This window comes from Stylophora pistillata, chromosome 7 (genome assembly GCF_964205215.1).
Source record: "Stylophora pistillata chromosome 7, jaStyPist1.2, whole genome shotgun sequence".
In the NCBI taxonomy this organism is placed as follows: domain Eukaryota; kingdom Metazoa; phylum Cnidaria; class Anthozoa; order Scleractinia; family Pocilloporidae; genus Stylophora; species Stylophora pistillata.
This window is the reverse complement of record NC_142525.1, coordinates 8,422,787-8,444,854: the sequence shown is the minus strand read 5'-3', so window position 1 is coordinate 8,444,854 and position 22,068 is coordinate 8,422,787. Positions and strand designations below refer to the sequence as shown.

The following is a 22,068-nucleotide window of genomic DNA, read 5'->3' as shown; positions in this document are numbered from 1 at the left end:
AGGTTTGAGTTTTCCTGCTTGGTCAATAACGCATTACTGGATCTACCGCGCTCTATGTTAATTTCCAAACCACTCTAGCGCACAGCGCTTGACTCAGTATTTAAAGTTGGTTTTTCGGAAAAAGTCAACGTCCCACCCCTCTCAAGAAGCTTTTAGAATATAAAAATTCAAGGACTTTCTAAGGATTGGTTAAATTCATTGGGGGACTTGCCCTGAAATTAACAGACTTGCAAGACAGTACGAACCCTGTTAAAGTTCAAGGGAGTTTAAACTTGTTCGTAACGTGTCATTAAACGAAAGTTGGTCTTTGTCTGTTTAAAAGCTTTGTCAGCTTGTTCAACATCTATCTTGATTTGAAAACAATTATTATTACCCCCGGTCTCTGTTTATTCACGATTTTAATCATCGTTGCGGAGGAGGTAGCGCAAAGAGATTTTCAACACCAGTGCGTTAATCACATCGTACCTATAATGTCTGTAATCTCTCGCAACTATCTAGAGGATTCCGGCACCAATATAGGTCATATGAAGGCCAGTGACAAAGAATCTTATGTGTACTGCATGAATATCGTTTAAAAAAACTGGAACAGTGTGTAAACTATAAATGGGACATAAAATATCAGTGAGAAAAAGCCGCCATGTATTGTGGACTCTGCGTTAAACAGCAAAAGAAATTATAGGTTGTAATACGCCGAGTTTATTCCCAATAACTGGTAACCGGATGCTCAAAAATTACAGCACCAAGCGTCAGCTGTCAAAGACTCCGAACACAGCGGAAAAGAAGTCGTCGGTTCTGGAATTTACTTTGTTTCCGATCCGAAAACAAAAATCTGGTAAAATTGATTAGAAAACAAAACACTCAGGCCGCCAGTTAAAAGTCGTAGTAAATAAGCGTCGCAGCCTATGTCAGTATTAATGAAGTTAACTAAATCCGCAAGCATTGACTAAGAAATGTTTCTTCGACGTGACTGTAACTGCCGCAACACACTCCGGGCGAGCGCTTTGTCTTGTCACTATTTTTAAGCGCCGGCCATGTACACTTTTTTCGGATACGGCTTCTTTAAGTACCTTTTCACGCCATAGGATGATGACATGATTGTGTAAAAGTTGACGCCTCTCTCAGATTAGGAGCGAGATACGATCAAAAATTTTACCCAAGTAAGCCACTGGTATCCAGCAGAGAATGCGGACTAAAAGTACGGATTCTCTGCTGGATACCTAGACTTTTTTTGGTTGCTAACGGCGTGAGGCTCGTTATATCTTGGTCAATGGATTTTGAGTTAGATAATCGGCCGTAAGACCACGTAGCATTCTTGGGGGCGGTAGTCGTGAACGCCTCTTCTTCTCCGAATTTTCCGTTTATTTTGTTGTTTGTGTAACTATCTTCTAAGGCTATTTTCTCTTAAGATATCTTTTCCTACAGGTTTAAAATTCTGCCAGTAGGTTAACTAATAATGTTTATATTGTCAATCTTGTTTCTGTTCTGGCCAATCTTAACCGTAAAAGTATGAAATTTAAGGTAGAAAATGATTTTGGAACTGTATAACAACTCGAAGGCGCATACTTAGTATGCAGGAACTGTTGCACGTAACTTAACGTGATTCGATGGTTGATACAGAACGATGACGATCCAAGAAGAGTCACAGTCTGAAAGTATCACCTTTAGTGTCGCCTTTATAAGCTGGTGAACAGCATTTTCAATCAGAATAGAATTGAATTGAGTAGAGTTGAAAGCTGAGCTAGTCCCAAAAGAGGAGAGTTGTATTAAGAGCTCAAAGCCAAGAAATAAAGAAATACTAACTGGCTGTAAAAAAAAGCTTCTAACATTATGTTAGTAATCTAAAATTGAGTGCTTTGTTTTGCCCCAAGTGTTAGCTATTGCGTTGTTCAACGACTTGGAACCGTTTGGCTAACTCTGTAAACGAAGCTCACCTGTTCGTACGTCCCACAATAATATTGAATCTTCCGTAATTTTCGACAGCGAGTTCATTATATTCTCCTCCCACACTGTAGCTGAGTACAGTACCATGCCTTGACATATCACTCGTACTCATCCAGAAGCATATGGTGAATGCGGTCAAACTGGGCATATCCCAGATATTGACGTAACTATTCTCATCTTTGGTTGGGAAATAAAGAGCGTAGCCTGTTTGAAAAAGTAAGAATAAAAGAAAGAGCAACAAAATATTATTCTATTGTCATTTGTTTCTCATCCATCCAAGGTAAACTTACGCAATTACACTCTTCGATGACAGATTCAGGTTGAGAGTCCATGGGGTCTGGAACCTTCCATCTCATCATTCTTAGGAGTTTTTATACCACTTGTCTGACCCTAACATTTTTTTAACAGATCTTGCTACGCGCCTAACCTCATAAACTTTCCACTGCTTTCATTCTTGAATGCAGCTGATTTTTCACCCCACCTATCCTGAAGGGAATTGAACCAAGGGAATTGAACCCATGTTTTTGAGCTCTACTTTCAATAATGTGTCCCTCAGTGAGTCAATTATTGCTTGGTTGCCTTGATCATTAAACACAATGATACGTTTCATCCAGGCGACCGGTTATTGCAGAAAAGTACTGATGAATATACTTACGTTTCTCTGGGTAACCGCTAACATAGCCTGTGTAAGTGGATGCGAGAAATAAGTAGACCAACACGGGCACAGAAGTCATTTTCCTCAGACCAATGTTTCAGACCTGCCAATTCATAACATATCGGCTTATTATGACAAAGATAAACGAAGAAAAAAACAAAGAAAAAAAGGTGTTATCAGTTTACAGCGGGGGTTTTCTTCTTGGACATTAATCTTGAAACAGCCTATTTAAATACACTTATGAAATAATAATGCCGTATTTCGTTGCAAGCACGCAAAAATGATATATGATCCTTAGGAATTCCACAGGGTCATTTTCATGTCATTATCCAAGGGACACTTTCCTTCTTGTTTTCCTAGCCTCGTGCCAAAATAAATCATAACAATCAGCATAACTTCAAAACGAATTCCAAATGCTGGAACGCAGTGATCATCCATAAGTTGACAAGAGCCTACAGGAATTTGATTTCAACTCGCGACACACAACAATGTTTTCAAAGGGAACTTGATCAGGTTTAAAAAAAAAAAAACGACAACATCAGCTTTAATTTTGATGATAAGTTAAAATAAAAACCTCTTCAAAACGGCACGAACGGATTGAGAAAATACTTCTGTTTACTTTTGAAATACTCAGTTAACAGCAGAAAAAAATTTACCAGTTCAAATAATAGCTAAAATGTGGCAAAGCCTTATTTGAGGTCGGCAAGCTCTGTTTACATTTTCCGGCCGTAGTAGTCCTTGTGCTTTTGCGAATTACATTTTTCGTTACTGCAGGGCTAATTAATTCCTTCGCTTTTTTAGTCTTGACTTTTAGTTATCCATGGAATATCACTGCATAAAATGTTCTGTATAAGGACCCTTCCTTGGGGCGTATTTTAAGTTTTGAAAAGGGTTTATTCATAACAAACCACCTAAGTTACAAGATAAAAGTGCTAAAGCACGTAGGCCTGGCCCCAACTAATTATTAATAAACAGTCCACAGTTCCAAAGTTCAAGAGTTCTTAAATATATACGAGTATTAAATATTACTGATATTAATGTAAGGTTATAAATAATTCCAAAATAGTTAGGTCTAATTTTGATATAAGCTTAATCTATAATATTGGTATGTCTAGGGCTAATGTAGACTGATATTAATGTAACGTTAGGATTTTTTAATGCTAATTCTAAGTTGTAAATAATTGCAAGTCAATTTAATCCAATGTAAACTAAAGCTTAAGGTAATCTAATTACAAAAGTATTCTATAGGAGTCCTCATCAATTGTACAGATTGATGGGGACTCCCAAGTGTTTCTAAAGTTAGATAACGAGAGTCAGAAGTAGTCGCACGCAATTCTGTTTTTGGTCTCGCTGAGGGCATGGCGAATTATACCCTCAGGGGGGTCATTCCCATTGTGGAAGGTAGATTTATTTCGAAATTTCCAGATGCTGTACAGAATTGTCTTAATCGGAAGCGAGAAATACGATTCTGTTTTGGGCCAGCAGGGGTCCAACGCAAAAAGAAAACATAGGTACAGGATGGGAGAAAGCTAGTTCCAAGGATAGAGGAGATAACAGGGGAAGAGTGGGACCACACAGATTTCAACCGGGGGCAATTGAGAAAACAGTGATCCATAGTTTCTTTACGGGAACAGAAGGCGCACTTATCTGAGTTGATATATCCCCAATTCTTAAGAGAATCGCGGACCTTAGTAGCGCGAAATACAATTTTCCAGAGTATGTTCTTATAATTTTCAGAAAAGTCATCTCGCACTAAATTCCACAATTTGTCAAGATCAAAGTCAATCGGATGGAAGGGAGTCCAAAACCAATGAAGAATTGGAGATCTGGAGTTTTCCTTCAAGAGAGTTCGATAACATTTCTTGGAAGAAAATTCCAAATCGCACCACTCCGTGCGGGAGAGAATCCCACGTAGAGTGGTGAGAGCCAAGAGAACATTCTCATGATAGGGCGTCAAGATCTGTGTACTCGGGGTGGAGTTATCTCGAAGAGAGCTCCACTCCAAGCGACGGGAGGCAAGCTAAGCCTAGAGCCTAGAAAATATCTGGCCAAATAAAAGGATTTTGATTCGCGATCATCTAGATTGGAAAATACTGAGGCTAAATGTAGAGAGTTACCTTTGATCAGGAAATTTAAAAGGCCGAGACCACCATTGCTAAGAGATTGGTGGCAGGACGCTCGGCTAACCGGTTCAATTCGACATCCCCAGACAAATAGCCAGATTAAAGCGTTAACCTTAGAAATGACCCATTTCGGGACACGCAAAACTGTAGAGAGATATAGGAGCTGGCTAATTCCGAGGGTGTTAACAATGAACGATCGCCGACGAGAGAAAGAGAGCAGGATTTCCATAAATTTAGATGTTTTTCTAATTTCTTTAGTTTTGGCTGCCAGTTGTCTAATTCAGTATCGCGGCCAAAAAAAACACCTAGAATTTTAATTTTTGTCATCCATTTGAGGCCAAGGGGTTGGTCGTCGTGCGTACGCCACGCCCCCAACCACATGCCCTCTGTTTTCGTGAGATTAAGGCGTGCCCCAGAGCCACGCTCGTAAATATTAATCATGTTGGATAGAACTTGCAGAGAGCGATAATATTTCACTATACAGGTCGTATCGTCAGCATAATTTCCAACTTTATAGCAGAGACCATGTGCGCCCGGAAGGAGAAAGCCTTCGATCACAAGATTATTTCGGATTTTGCATGCGAGAGTTTCAACGCACAAAACATAGAGCAGGAGAGACAGGGAATCCCCATGTCTCATCCCACGAGACAAAGGAATCGCATCGGTTAGCCATTCATTAACAATAACACGCATATTGGCGCCATTATATAAAGTGTTGATCCAAAAACAAAAAGACGGGCCAAAACCAAAACGGGGTAAGAGGCTTTGCAGATAGGTGCGATTAACGCGATCGAAGGCTTTCTCTTGATCGAAACTGAGCAAAATGCCGGTTTCATTCCTGCAGTCGATGTAATCTAAGATATCTCTGAGTAAATTTAAGTTGGAAGTAATTTTGCGTCCGGGCATAGAGCAAGTTTGATCAGGGTCAACGATATATTCCAGAACTTTAGAGAGTCGAAGAGAGAGAACTTTTGAGCATAACTTATAATCAACGTTTAAGAGGGAAATCGGACGCCAATTTTTTCAGATTCTTACGATCTCCTTTCTTAAAAATAACGCGTGTGTCGCTCATCTTCGTGGAATCACACATCTCTCCGATTTGGTAGCATGTATTTAAGACTCGACATGAATGTGAAGCTAAACCATCCAAAATCTAGCGTAGAATTCAACCGAAAGGCCATCAGGGCCAGGTGATTTATTCCTATTTATATTTTTCATAGCGAGAGTAAGTTCGTCAAGCGTGATCTCGCCTTCACAAGATGACGCCTGATCAAAAGTTAATTTCCGTGATAGAGAAGATAAAAGATCGTCTTGAAGAGCATTATCTATCGGTTCTTCGGAAAAGAGCTGAGTGCAGAAATCGATATGAGCTTTTTCAACCTCCTCTTGGGAGGAGACTTCGATACCGGCAGAATCATAAACCGAAGAGATGTGGGATCGTTGAGCTTCAATTCTTTGTAAACTAAAAAAGTACCGACTGGGGCGTTCGCCTTCCTCTAGCCATTCTTCTCTACTACGAATAATGATTCCTTCGACTTATTTAGTTCGAAGGGCTTTCAAACGAGATTCGGTGTCAGAAATTAAAGGTATAACAGAATTGTCTCCGTTAACTAAACTTTGACGAAGACTGATCGATTTGTTCGTCAAAATCACCTGGTCTCTTTGCAATTGTCTTCGCTTCTTGCGGGAAAAGGAGATCGTTTCTTCTTTAATAGACTGTTTTAAAAACTCCCGCTAATCCTAGAGACATGGAAAACAAGATAAAATACTTACATGATCATCGATTAGTTTCGCTATAGTGGCGCAAAAATCCTTATCGTTCAAAAGAGAGTTGTTAAAATACCAAACGCCTGGACCGCGTTTTACAGCGGTGGGAATATCAAAGCTAAGAAAACAAAATCGTGTTCGAATATCGAACAAGGGCGAATGTCACACTTAACGTTGGGTGATAATAAATCTTTCGAAATTAAAAGCTTGTCAAGTCTGCTCCCAATTGACCGTGTGGAATTAAACCACGTAAATTCTCTTGATCCTGGATGAAAATTTCGCCAAACATCTGAAAGCGCGAAATCACTTTTTAAAGATTCATAGTCTTTGTGTATAGAGATATTCCCACCAAATTTATCGAGAGCGTTGCCGTAACAACTAAAATCTCCTCCGATGATAGTCGTAGAGGAGGGAATGAAAAATTCATGAATCGAAACAAAAAAACTTTTCCGTTCTGTACGATTGGTAGGACCGTAGGTATTGACTAGATTAATATCAAAGTCGTTGCACCTGATCAAAACACTGACAATATGACCTTGTGAGTCCTTCTTTCAAGATACGATTTCGTTTGAGCATTCCGAAGAAATCAAGGTGACGACACCACTCTGTTTCCCGGAGGCAGGGGACCAAAAACTACGGCCCAGCCATCTACGGGATAGAGATTTGATAGTAGATTCAGAATGAATTAATGTTTCTTCTACAAAACAGACATCACAGTTGGACTTCTCGATCAAATCAAACAAGAAATTGTAGGTAGGGGGGCTTGCTAACCCCCTTGCATAAATAGTTAAGAGTTTGAAGGAAATTGGAAAAAAGACTCGCTTAAAAAAAGTAAAAACTTACTTGGACTTTTTAGAGTGTCTATTTTTTCCTTTTTTCTTTTCTGTGGGGGTAGTTTCCTTTCGACTTGGAGATACATCGGATGATTTTCTTTTGAGATCGTGAGTGGTTTCCATATCATTTTCGGTCTCAGGGGTATACAATGGATGAGACGAGGCTGTGGTAGGAACTGGTATCGATGAGCGTGGCTTTCCAGTAGTGAGCGTAGGTGTAGTAGGTTTACGAGTGCAGGCAAGGGACAGATCAGGCAAGCGAGCAGGTGTGCGACGGGATGATGGCTTGATGGCTTTGGGAGCAATGAAATCATGAGGATCCAGGATCGGGGAATCAGAAGAGAAGGATGACGGTTGAGAAGATTGTTCAGACAGATTGTGCGAGGGAAGTTCGGGTTGAGAGTGTTGCTGTTCGGGTTGAGAGTGTTGCAAAGGCTGTTCGGGTTGAGAATGTTGCTCAGACTGTTCAGGTTAAGAGGGTGGCTGAGTCTCGTTGAAATCATCGGGCGGTGGAGGGGATGGAGGATCTTGCGTACAGATGTCGGCGGATGGTGAAGGATCTTGCGTACAATTTTCGTCGGTGGATGGTGGAGGATTTTGCGTACAATTTTCGTTGGTGGATGATTTTGGCGGCAGGAGAACAGAGGGAGGTTTTCCTCTATTTTTTCGTCAATATTTACATCTTGGTTTTTGTCAGTGTGAGTGCCATGAATTGTTGGGAACACCCACGAATATTCGCAGTTCACGCCAAAGTGACCTTCCTGCCTACAAATACAGCACAATAAGGGGCGTGAACAATCACGGGCTTCGTGGCCAACACCTTCGCAATTGAAGCAAATTTTGTTTGTGCAAGCGTTGCTGAAATGGTCTGGACGATTGCATTTTCGGCAGGTTGGGCTCTGACCGTTGTATTTCATAAAAATCTGGTACTTCCCAAAACGAAGAAAACTGGGGATGGGCTTAATGATACGGACTTTGTAATGTCGGAGACCGTTATAAATTTTGAGCGCGTACGAGTATTTTCCTCGGCGATAATGAATGACTTCACAGTAGGGCGTAAGGCGTTTAATTATTGCAAGTTCAGACAGTTCGAAAGGAGCGTCGTAGATAATTAGGAAAGTGAGCGGTTTGTCGATGTCTTGAAGGGCGAAAGGTTCGGAATCAATGTTGAGAGTATTTAGGCGTAGGAACTGTTCTTTGGCGGCAATAGATTTGAAGGTGACCACAACTTCACCGTTCAGTTTACGTTGTAAACACTGAATGTCGGTCGGAGAGACATTACACTCGGAAAAAGCATCAAATACAGCACGGGCGCTTGTATTCTTCTTTGGCATAAAGAAGACAGATTTGGGCCTTTGAGGCATGCTGTTTTCGGGAAACCGAAAAAAAAAAGACAGATTTATTTTCTTTGGTAATCAATCGAGTTACCTGATTACTCTGGTACTTTCACTTTCTTCTTTTTTTTTTTGTTTCATTTTCCTTTTAATCTGGCACATCGGCTCTGCAAATTTGACAATTCAGGGAGTAAGTAATATTTACTTCATTTCCTTAATAGTTATTAGTTACGATGATGATATCTACTGGATTTGAATTTATCTAAGATTTCACTCCCCTTTTTCCTCGTAATTAGAATACATTAGTAGGGATTCTGTTTTAGTTTGTTAGTTTGCTTTTTTATTATTTGTTCATTCCTCTTTTTTTTTTCATTCCCGTTCCACCCTGTCTTTGATAGACGCATCAGGAAGTAAGTGCCAACTTTCTTTACTTTGATTTAGGCATAGTGTTAGTATAAATTCAAAGTCGAGTTCAGGTCAATTCTTTAGATGATTTGTACATGCTACTGTTATTATTGATTTTGTGTATCTTTTTTCTCTTTCGTGTAAAATAAGTTAGCTTAACTGAAAGCGTCGTCATTTTTCTCTTTTACTTCTCGAAGTGGGTGGCACAGTCATGTTCTTCGTAAGTAATTACATTCCGCCCGTCATTCGTCATATGACTGTTGCTGGTGAATCCACGTGCTTTGAAGAATTGTTTTGAAGTCGTCTCGATCTTAAGCTTAGAGAAGCGGGTAAAACTCGCAATATGCGGCCGAAGCATGACGATGTACATTCAAAGAGACTATATTGTTAGACGGTTATAACTGATGTAGAAAGCTTAAAACTTTTCGCACTCAGGCATGTTTTATCTTAGAAATATTAACATTTACCATTATCAAAATTATGTTTTTTTTATCTCTTATGATGTTCAACAAAACAAGATAAAAATTGAACCGTTGAGGAAATTTTCAACCAGTGGTCTAAGTAGTTTGAGGCTTCTAAGAAATGAAATTGTTACATCCGTTTAATTTATATTGTTTTCAACAACGTTTTTTAACCTCTTTGCTCGCTCTGCATCTTAAATATGCACCATTTCATAGATCCCGAAAGACTTGTTGGGAATTGTACACAGTTTAGAGCTACTTGAAAATTGCAGTTATATTTTGATTGGCTAAGTTCAGGATTTGAATTCATCTAAGATTTCACACCCCCTTCTCCTCGTAATCAGAATACATTAGGAGGTATTCTGTTTTCGTTTGTTTGTTTGTTATTTTAATCTGTTCATTCTTCCTTTTCTCATGCCCGTTCCACCATGTATTTGAAAGACGCACCAGGACGTAAGTGCTAACTTTCTTTACTTTGATTTAGGCATGGTGTTAGTATAAATTCGAAATTAAGTTCAGGTCAATTCTTTAGATGACTTGTGCATGTTATTGTTATTATTGATTTTGTGTATCTTTTTTCTCTTTCGTGTAAAATAAGTTAACTTAACTCGAAGCGTCGTCATTTTTCTCTTTTACTTCTCGAAGTGGGTGACACCGTCATATTCTTCGTAATTGATTATATTCCGCCCGTCATTCATCATATGATTGTTGCTGGTGAATGCACGCGCTTTGGGTTGAACCTCAAGAGAACTCTAATGGTTTTGCTGTCCTTCCTTTTATCAGTGGTGTCACGCAACCACTAACAAGGATTCTTCGAAGGCACGATATTCTAGTTGTAAATAAGCCCTTTAAGACTTTGCAACAGGAATTCCGTTCCCCTAAGTTCAGACCACCCATTGAACACCAACCCAATGTGGTTTATAAAATACCCTATGCCGATTGTGACTGGTGTTATGTAGGTGAAACCGGCCGTTACTTTGAAACCCGCAAGAAAGAACACATTAGGAAGGTAAAAACATGTGCTAATGGGTCAAACATTGCGAAACATGCGTAGTAATTTGATCATCGCATTGATTTCAATCATTCTCGAGTTATCGACAAAGGCTCTTTTCGTAGTAAAAAAAACTCTGGAGGCTTGGCACGCCTATGCTATCAAGAATGCGGACAATAACTCTAAGGCTATCAAGGGCGTAGCCAGGGGGGATCCTGGGGTGCCCGTGACCCCCCTTTGGTAGGCCTTCTCTTGAGCAAACAACCTACAATATTCAGGTGGTGAGAACGCCATGACAATATCTTGGCCTGCACACTATACTCGCACTGCTCATCCCAAAACTGTAACATTAAGTAAAACATGCATGGCGTGGAGGTCGACATGACAATCTGGTGAGTGGCCTCTGTGACACCCCCTTTGAAAAATACTGGCTACGCCCCTGGCTATCCCTAATCAGTATAGCATTCTTTTTAAACAATAGCCACCCTTTCCTTATTTTTACTTTGTTCTTCTTATCATCTTTATCTCGCTTTTTGTATATATTTTCATTCGTCATTTGACTGTTTCCGGTGAATGCACGCGTTTTGAAGTCTCCGGATCCAATTTTGTTTCTATTCCATCAGAGATTAAATTCCGCGATGATGCTCTGGAATAGCCCGCCAAATTTTTCTCCTCATACCCATATCTTTACCCACTCTCCCTCTATACCATTTTTCACTTTTTTCTCTGCAATTGAACAACAATATTTGGAGAGATGAGACATTTTAGAGTGATGTAGTCAATCTCATATCTTAAAGTATGAAATTCAAATTTGTAAATACTTCATTAATAGTGGCTAAATCGACAAGTTACATACATACATACATACATACATAATTAAGTTTTGTCGGGAACTTTATCTAACCTTTATATTCACGACTGCAGTTCGTTTGGTGGGCCTCACCGATTCGCCGTCTTCTGGTCGTGTTGAAGTGCTGTACAAAGGTACATGGGGAACCATTTGTGACGACTCTTGGGACATACGGGACGCTAATGTAGTTTGTTTTGTGCTTGGATACAATGGAGCTTCATCAGCACCTGGTAGGGCACATTTTGGGCAAGGAACTGGTCCAATATGGCTGGATGACGTGCAATGTATGGGAAAAGAGACATCAATAACACAGTGCGATCACAGAGGATGGGAAGTTCATGACTGTAGTCATACTGAGGACGCAGGTGTGGTGTGCCGACCTACAGGTAGAGTAACGATACGAATACTCCTTGTTAATTACCATCTTTAAGAATGAACTTAGAGGTAATCAGAATATAAGGGGACCATTGCGTATTCGACAATATTACAATTAACTTTTTTCTTATGGAGGATGGGAAGCCCATACCCATCGGTGAATAATAAAGACACTAGAGTAGTGTTTCGACCTGCAGATAAGATGACGATACCCCTACTGTTGGCTTAGAATAAACAAAGTTTACTTCTTTCTTTCATCTTTTACATATTTCAAACCGCAGGATGCGAACAATACAAATGCAAGTAAACCAAAGTTATATTACACATTCTCTCAAATGCCTTAATCCTCCATGACAAGAGATTCAATGAACAACAAATTTCCATTCATCAAAACATTTAAACTCAGTTTTTTATTTGTCGCGCATTAAGTTTCATCGGACGAAATTAAGTAATTTACTGTGACGTTTTATTGTTAATTGCCCATAAGTACTTACAAGTCAAAAATGTTATGAATAGTTTTATCTGAACACGAAACCTCTCATTCGTACTTTTTGGATATTATGTAAAAATTTCCTTGCAACTTTTCGATTTGAGAAATTTCCAACCAATGGCAAATAAGAACATAAATCGAACAATGGCGTCAAACATAAGTCGCGCACTAACAACCATGTCAGTTCATTTCTGCAAAATGAATGCTTCCGGAGGAAACGAAAACAGCTTCTATCGTTTAGCAAGTAATTTGAAGACGTTATCGATAGCATTCAAGCAGTTATTATTACCACTAAAGCTCACAAACTGCAAATAATAAACAAAGTCGGTATTTTCCTTTGTGTCGCCAACTTCGCCGAAGAACGAAATCTCTACGAATTTAAAGCCCTCGCATGCATAGCAACACAAAAACCACCCAATCTACCTTGTAACCTTAACGTGACACCATAATTTAAAATCAAGTTCAGAAACGCAACTCATCCTTGAGTATTTCCGCTTCATTATTCGGAGAATCGTTTTCAACATCACATCCTTCTCTAATAAATGTAAGTTTAGAAGCTAATACTCGCTTCCCATGTAAAGAGAAGGTACTGGAACATAATTCCTCTCTAAAAAGTTGGTTAGAATCTACGATGGATCGGTATTCCATAACTTAAGCTATTTAGTTACATTACTAACTGTTCATCTTTTCTCATCTCATCTTCTCTGTCCAGCCGAAAGGGAAGGTAACTATCAATAGCATCCGTTCCTATAAATAAAGTACTCTTCCATGGGTCATTAGATACAGACAAAGTGTGACAAACGCAAAACATAAGTAAAGCAAATTTAGTGACAAGTACTTCAAAGGCTGCTCATAGGACTTATAAAATCAGTTAGACCCTTAACGTGACACTGTAATTAAAAATCAAGTTCAGAAATGCAACCCATCCCTGAATATTTACGCTTCATATTTGGGAGAATCATTTTCCAATTGAACACCACAGCCTTCTCTAAGAGATGTAAGTTTAGAAGCTAATACTCGCTTATCATGTAAAGAAAAGGTACTGCAACATAATTCCGTTCTAGAACGTTGGTTAGAACTTACGATGCATTGGTATTCCATAACTTAAGCTTTGTTAGTTACATTACTAACTGTTCATCTTTTCTTATCTCACCTTCTCTGTCCGAAGGTAACTATCAATAGCATCCGTTCCTATAAATAAAGTACTCTTCCATGGGTCATTAGATACAGACAGTCATTGTCTGATCACTGATCAACCAATTGCAATCGTAATTAGAATAGAGTCTCTGAATGGATATTAATGACAGTTAGCGACAGCTGTTACTGTTTAAATGTTACTATAGGAACGATGTAACTAATCTGGGAAGTATTAATATGATATGTATATCTCAATAGCTAAGTCCTGTAATAAACGATAACTTTGTGATTATCGTCAGACATTAGCCATATTTGGCTGATTGTTTGTTTGATTAAACAAATCCTGTCATCTATTTCAACATAAAGCATTCACATACCAAACAAACCAAATAATTCAAAGAGAAAAAACGAATGAATAGATTAACGAATTAACATTTTTTAAAAATTATTTTTCTCCTTTGCGGCGTTCTTTCCGGATTCATAAGCGGGTGAGTAGGACGTGTTCAGTTGGTTCGTTAAACTTGTGGTGTGTGTAGCCAAGTAATCCAAGGTTATATTGAGCCACTTGTTTCCTTACCGAATGTGAATCTTTCTTTTCGTGTTCACCCGACATCCTCATCCTAACTGGTTTAACAGATTGTAAATAGCCATGCTTAAACCATCATTTATCAGTAGACAAGATAAAGTTGGTTGAACAAACGAAAGATTCCCAATAGATGGATCCAGACAGGATACAGTGTTCCTCTGTGGATCGATGAATGAGTGTAACGAATTTTTTAATAAACAACTTGAGCGTATGATTCTGCTTATGCAGAAAATTATTTAGTTTAATGATTGCTTAGTACGTGAAACTTGAATCGTCTAAAATCGATATTTAGCTCAGCGTATTTTTAGGATAAGTGAAACAGAGGACTTTAGGACAAGTGAATCAACCTAGGTAGAATAGATTCAACCACTTAAAGAGAGTGGAAAATCCTTCGCGCAGAACATTTTCGTCAAGTACTATTATTTGCCTTTTCCATTTGGGATCATTGGCCTTTCTTAGTAACCCATAAATTAAGCCGTACAACCACCCCCCCGGTTAGTGTTGCACACCACTTTAATCACGCGAAATAACTAACACAACAAACAATAACATTCTCCTCAACTGTCGTTTTCACCGCCTTGTTTTTTTCGTACGATCCTTTTCTTTTTTTTTTCAATCCCATAATAATCACCTGGGCTAGTCCCAGTTACTCTCGTCCTGCTTGCTACATTAGCTCAATTGGTGAGAGCGCCGGAGTGTGTTCTGCGAGAGGTCGAGGGTTCGAGCCCTGGCCGGACCAATACTCATGGTCTTAAAATAACTGAGGAGAAGTTGCTACCTCTCTATAATATCAAGAAATTAATAGATATTCTAGTCTTCTCGGACAAGGACGAATAAACCGTGGGCGCTGTCTCCTGCAGGGTTAGGGGTAGGAGACGTTAATTTCCCACGTACGAGATTAATGTGTGGTGGGATGGGTGGGTGTTCAGAGAGCCCCATTTAAACTAGCTATCTCCTAAACTGGGCTACCCTGTATAAATATTCGTAAATACAACTAAAAATATATAGCTACAAATAAAATGCCGTGAAAGAAAAAAAAAAAAACAAACAAATCTATCATTAAGTATCAATGTGTTGTCTTAGTACATGTGTAATAATTTTTTATAAAACACTTAATTTCAACTAGCAATCTATTTTGTCGTTCTTTCCTCTTGAAAATTATGCTTTATGGACAATTTAACAGGTAAGAAATTATTACAATTCAGAAATCATGTTTCAAGCAAAACGGCCAAAAATTGAAAATTCAAGAGCAAATGTTCCCAAAAATCGAACATTTTCAAAATATGGTGGCAACAGCTAAAAAATAGATTCGGCTCATATTCTCGTGTTAGGTTGGCCTAAGAGTGAAACAAACCACTGCATACTTCTTTTGGGTGAATATCGATTTATATTCGAGAAAATCGATAACAACTGATTTCCGCCAAAATATGGCCTTTGAGGCTCGAAATTTCAGACGCCCACAAAATGGAAAAAAAAAACCTGGATTTATAAAAAGTATAAAATCTTGAAAAAAAAACAAACAAACATATGTTGATTGCAATTTGAGCAATTCTTGACCATTTAATTGCACAATCTAATTGAATTTATCAGACGTACTTCCCACTAAATTAAAAATAAGTCTAAAGTAGCCCGTGATTTAATTATGAGTTATACAAAATAATTAACCGGAAATCTGGGTTTTGAAAGGTGGAAGGTAGTTCCTTTGGATCTCCAAAGTATTTTTTAGGGAAATGATTCTCGGCGATTTAATTACAATTTAAAGTTGGATAAAATGCACCGATTCGACGGTGTCTTCAATTAGTCGAAAAATGTACATATACTCACGCAAACTCAATTTTTTTGCATTTTACGTCCAATCTACTACTTATTTAACATAATATGCTCTTACTTTCTATGTTTCTGAAGATTACAGTCTTGAAACGGTTGCATCTCCCATACAATAGCGATATTACTCGGAAGGATAGTCAGTGCCTCCCAATAATGATTGTCCCCAAAGCTTTTCTCCGGGTTTTTTATTTGAGCTCTCTCTATTCCCATTTCGTTGAAAAAGAGGCTGTAATTACTTCACGTAAGGGATCTTTGCCTAAATGTTAGTCTTTAACCGAACCACGAACCAAATGTAAGTGGAATTTTGCTGGTTCAGAAACGTGTTTCTCGTGGGCTGAACAACGCTAATTAATTCAAAATGAGATCTACTGAAATCGACAACGTCGCAAAAACAGAACATTGCACTGTGAAACACGTGGCTTCAGGAACTTAGGTCTTGTTTTAAATATACGAAACATTTCGTGATTAAATGTATCATAATTGAATGTATCATGGTATTTAATCATGGTATTTTATCATTGTCAGTTATCATGGCATGACAAATACAACATTTGTGAAATCGCGTGCCAGTCCAAATTGTGAAAGTTTTTCGTTGGGATCCTACGGGAGATCTGCACCGCGCTTAAATTAGACATTTCTTTAATAACCAGCCAGCGGAAGCAGCCCTATATAGATTGGAAGCAACCCTAAATTGTGGTTGTAAAAGTATGGAATAAATATCTAATGCAGACCTTGAACTCCCTGCCTACGAAAAGACCTGCGCCCTGTATGCAAATCTAATGGATAAGTACTAAAGTGCCTTGCTGATCCGCTATCGCTAAACAGGGAAGTGTTTTTTTAGGCCGTCTATAAGAAGTCGTTTACCTCTTAAATTGAATTACCTTGGAAGGACAGATTAAGCGCAACATGGGTTTGTATACTCTTTCTTTGCTAGCAAAATATAGATGTTGGCTTTTACGCAGTGGGCGTGAAAATTCTGTTCTGATCAGACAACAAGCCTATGATGTCTCTTTACGCATCATCTACACCTTATAATATATCGCCATGTAATTTATTGATGGCTTTGAACCTGACCGTATTTGAGGGGGATAAATGACTTCTTACTTGGCTAGCTTCTTCGACAAGAGAACCAAATAACTTACTAGTTGCGTTGATTCTTTCAAAGTTACTGTTTCGAATACACAATATCATTACAATTAACGCTGGGCGACTCATGTATTTTACTTTAAGTCGTTAGGCATACCGACCCTCACTCGAGTCTGCTGTATCAGCTGGTGCAGTGATTACTCTAGACTTTTCCTATGTTTTGAGATACGCAGAATGAATGGTTTTAGTACCAGACGTGATCTTTTGGACCACCGCCAGTAATAGATAAATGTGAATATGAGAACGCACAACTTGGGTCGTGGTGTTACTCGCGGCACGAGTAGCTTAACAAGGCATGGTAGGCTCTGGAAAAGATGTAGTGTAAATATAAATCTGTTGAACGTTGGCTTAAATTTTCAGTAAAGGTTGTGGTTTGCCAGTTTTAACTCTAATACAGCTTCTATGAAATAAACGAGTATTCCAACACTGCATTTTTCACTAACGGCACATCTGAAGTGAAGGGCTATGTCATTTCAGGTCTTTAGCTCGTTTTGACCTAATATGAGCTTTATCCACCTAAAACAATGATTTAAAAAATACCATGATACATTTTAAATATGGTATAATTTTAATATCACGAACGAGGTTAGATGATTGTATACTCCTGTTTCGTACATTCAAAACAAGGCCAAAGTTCCTGAAGCCACGTGTTCCACAGTACAATATTCTGTTTTTGCTAAAATGTCGATTTCAGTAGATCTCATTTTGAATTAAGAGCCTCTCTACGGGTATTTCCGAAGAAATCGAAGACGCGAGGATCACCACGGAAACAACGAAGATCGCAAGATTGAAACGAGGATCTGAAAATTGGCCAACATTTGCGTGTTCAAATTGAACACTCAGATTTGAAACTGTCAAAACTCGTAAACACTACAGAAAATATCTGTTATTTCTGAATTTTGGCATTTGACCACATTTCACTGCGATTTTGACAATGGTGTCAACAGTGGTTTATAGTCGCTGCCGCGAAACCACATGATAACAAATAACACTGAATAACGTTTAAACCATTTCTATCCGAAAAATGAAGATCTTCCTAAAACCAGTACCCCTAGAGAGGCTCAATTGATTAGCGCTGTTCCGCTCACAAGAAACACGTTTCGAATTCTGAACAAGTAAAATTCCGCTTACATTTGGTTCGTGGTTCGGTTGAAGACTAACATTTAAGCAAATATCTCTTACCTGAAGTAATTACAGCCTCTTTTTCAACGAAATGGGAACAGAGAAACCTCAAATCAAAAACCCCGAGATACGTTTGGTGAACAATCATTATTAGGAGGCGTTGACTATCCTTCCAAGTAATATCGCTATTGTGAGGGAGATGCAACAATTTCAGGACTGAAATCCTCAGAAACATGGAAGGTAAGAGCATAATATGGGGGACCGTTCCTTTACCTGTGCTGCTCCGAAACTATGGAACGAACTACCGCTGGATATTAGGAGCGCAGGAACAGTAAATATTTTTAAAGCTAAACTTAAGACTCACCTCTTTCGTAGTGCATTTTTATAGCTTTTTTTTTTTTAGCCATTCTAAGTTTACTTTTAATTGTTTCTTAAAATTATTGTAAGTCTATTTTAATGGTAATTTTTAATCTTGTAATGCGCATTTGAACATTTTATGGAATTTGCGCACTATAAATTTTAATATTATTATTATTATAATATGTTAAATGGGCAGTAGATTGGACGTAAAATTCGAAAAAATCGAGTCTGCGTCAGTATGTGTATATTTTCGACTAATTCACAACACCGTCGAGTCCGTGCATTTCATCCAACATGAATTTTTTTTGTAGAAAACATTTTTTTTATTATTTTATTCACAAACTTACAAATTACAAATACAGTCACTTGCGTAACTTACAGTAAAATAGGACTACTCACATTATTTACAGTGTAACAACGGTTTACACTACTTACAAAACAGTTCAAAGCTTACACCACTATTGTTAGATTCTACTATTACTACTATTACTACTAAATGCCACTGTTAATAGTTTTACAGTATTATAATACACTATACTGAGCATAACAAAACTCCAATGTGTCCTTGGACTATTATCGACGATCGATTAAAATTTATTTTGCTTTTAATAGCACAGTTTCAATCAATGAACTCTTTGCTGACATTCATCAATGTGTGTAAAGTGTATTTTTGTGCATCATCTCGAATATTAAGCTCAACGCTTGCTTCCGGTAAATCGTTCCTGGTGAAGACTATCATAACTGGCTTCTCATCGTCCGGTCTGCTGGTGACTACTGACGACAAAAATTCTATTCGCTTTCGCTAACATCTCTGCTTTCGGATAGCGACTGAATCTCGTCAAGGACCGGAAGCAAAAATGTTCAATGTGTCTGACGTAGGACTATGAAAGGTGTGACAAACGCAAAACATAAGTAAAGCAAATTTAGTGACAAGTACATCAAAGGCTGCTCATAGGCCTTATAAAATCAGTTAGACCCTTAACGTGACACTGTAATTAAAAATCAAGTTCAGAAATGCAACCTGTTACGAGGATCGAATTACTTTTACTGAATCTGTCACGCAATCCCAGACTTTTCTAGAATTATCTATAATCTGTAATATTCCAGAAACTTCCTTCATGTGACTCAGCAGTTTCCAAATATAGTACAACTTGTAATACGCTATAAATAGTAATAGAACATTCTAGATAACTAAAGTAAATGTATAAAAACTGGCTTGTGAGAAGTACAAAGGAGATTTGCCCGAGGGCTTGCCCTCGTGGCTTGCTGACTGAACTTTTGGAAGCTATGATATGACGAGCCTATGACCTTTTGACCTTGCGATATCCGGAGAGAGGAAAGAGATGAAAAAGACGATAGTCGAGAGAGGAAGAAGATAGAGAATACAGAGTTTACTATGGAGTCCTCCGGAAGAATTTGTGTACAAGGAAAGAATGCGATAAATCAAGAAAGCCAAGCGCTGTGGTCTTCAGCCGGCGGATGTTGGAATTGGAAGTTGATCAAGACGAACACTTACACGGCATGAAGGATTGTAAGCCTGCTTTATGAACTGCTTAACTTAATCTCTAACCTAAGTAGATTAGACAATGTAAAACTAATTAAATAATAGTTAAAATGGGTAACTGCTTGTTGTTACATTTTTGTTGCGTGCCATATATCGTACTCGGGAGTCTATTTTCATATATGCTTTGTTAGCGGACATTTTTTGGTCATTCGTGCACGTAACAAAATTGGGGGCCTGTCCGGGAGTCATTTCCACTGTCCGGGAGAAATTCCTGTCCGGGAGACATTTCCTGTCCGGGAGTCGTTTCCCTGTCCGCGAGTCATTTCGCTGTTTTGCAGTCATTTCCTTGTCTGGGAAAATCTTTTATTACCTACTAGTTATTTCTTTTCTGTCTGCTTCGTACTTTTGTTATTGCAGTGACATGAGCAGTTACTTACAGTAATCGGTGATCCTCGCAAGAATGTAGTTAAGAACTATTTCACCCTGTAGTTTGAACCATCCAGTATTATTGACAGTTATCATTGCTTGTATGCCCAGAGTTAAACAATTTACAGTTGAAGCGATTCAAAGGTTGTATTGAGGACCTATGTGGTCAAAGTCAGAAGCTGTTTGCGAAGTTATTAGAGTGACGAGTTAAGTCGCTGTGGTAGTTTAAGATGAAGTATTGTGAGTTTCTAATAGTGCTCTAGAGGGAGAGAGCACTGGTCAATGTGTTGGAATAATATTTCCATTGTTTGCAGGAATGCGAGTATTTTTGCGATCTTTTGTGATCACGAGTCATGTAAGGAGAAGTGATAGTGTAATCACGGTTTTAGGGCATAGGATGTATTGTAGGATTACTCCAAGAAAGTTCATTCTTCGGCTAAACTTTCTTTTGCTGAAGGGGGAGGGTGTTACGAGGATCGAATTACTTTTACTGAATCTGTCACGCAATCCCAGACTTTTCTAGAATTATCTATAATCTGTAATATTCCAGAAACTTCCTTCATGTGACTCAGCAGTTTCCAAATATAGTACAACTTGTAATACGCTATAAATAGTAATAGAACATTCTAGATAACTAAAGTAAATGTATAAAAACTGGCTTGTGAGAAGTACAAAGGAGATTTGCCCGAGGGCTTGCCCTCGTGGCTTGCTGACTGAACTTTTGGAAGCTATGATATGACGAGCCTATGACCTTTTGACCTTGCGATATCCGGAGAGAGGAAAGAGATGAAAAAGACGATAGTCGAGAGAGGAAGAAGATAGAGAATACAGAGTTTACTATGGAGTCCTCCGGAAGAATTTGTGTACAAGGAAAGAATGCGATAAATCAAGAAAGCCAAGCGCTGTGGTCTTCAGCCGGCGGATGTTGGAATTGGAAGTTGATCAAGACGAACACTTACACGGCATGAAGGATTGTAAGCCTGCTTTATGAACTGCTTAACTTAATCTCTAACCTAAGTAGATTAGACAATGTAAAACTAATTAAATAATAGTTAAAATGGGTAACTGCTTGTTGTTACATTTTTGTTGCGTGCCATATATCGTACTCGGGAGTCTATTTTCATATATGCTTTGTTAGCGGACATTTTTTGGTCATTCGTGCACGTAACAAACCCATCCCTGAATATTTACGCTTCATATTTGGGAGAATCATTTTCCAATTGAACACCACAGCTTTCTCTAAGAAATGTAAGTTTGGAAGCTAATACTCGCTTACAATGTAAAGAAAAGGTACTGCAACATAATTCCGTTCTAGAACGTTGGTTAGAATTTACGATGCATTGGTATTCCATGACTTAAGCTTTGTTAGTTACATTACTAACTGTTCATCTTTTCTTATCTCGTCTTGTCTGTCCAGCCGAAAGGGAAGGTAACTATCAATAGCATCCGTTCTTATAAATAAAGAACTCTTCCGTGGGTCATTAGATACAGACATTCATTGTCTGATCACTGATCAGCAAGTTGCAATCACACTTAGAATAGAGTCTCTGACTGGATATTAATAACAGTTAGCGATGGCTGTTACTGTTTAAATGTGACTATGGAAACGATATAACTGATCTGGGAAGTATTAATATGATAATTATGTATATATCAATACCTAAGTCCTGTAATAAACTATAATTGGGTGATTATCGTCAGACATCAGCCATATTTGGCTGATTGTTTGTTTGAT

General features: G+C 38.4%; 1 protein-coding gene across 1 annotated transcript in view; it reads right to left on the bottom strand.

Annotated features, from left to right (window-relative positions):
• The window catches only part of LOC148726487 (neuronal pentraxin-1-like), a 71,145-nt gene that overhangs the window by 6,757 nt on the left and 42,320 nt on the right, over positions 1-22,068 (bottom strand). Inside the window, exons 2-3 of the mRNA XM_088729079.1 lie at positions 2,597-2,699; positions 1,932-2,145 (exon numbers count right to left, since the gene is read on the bottom strand). Coding sequence (XP_088585205.1) covers positions 1,932-2,145; positions 2,597-2,675 — 293 coding nt within the window. The 5' untranslated portion in view covers positions 2,676-2,699. The remainder of the gene's footprint in view (positions 1-1,931; positions 2,146-2,596; positions 2,700-22,068) is intronic.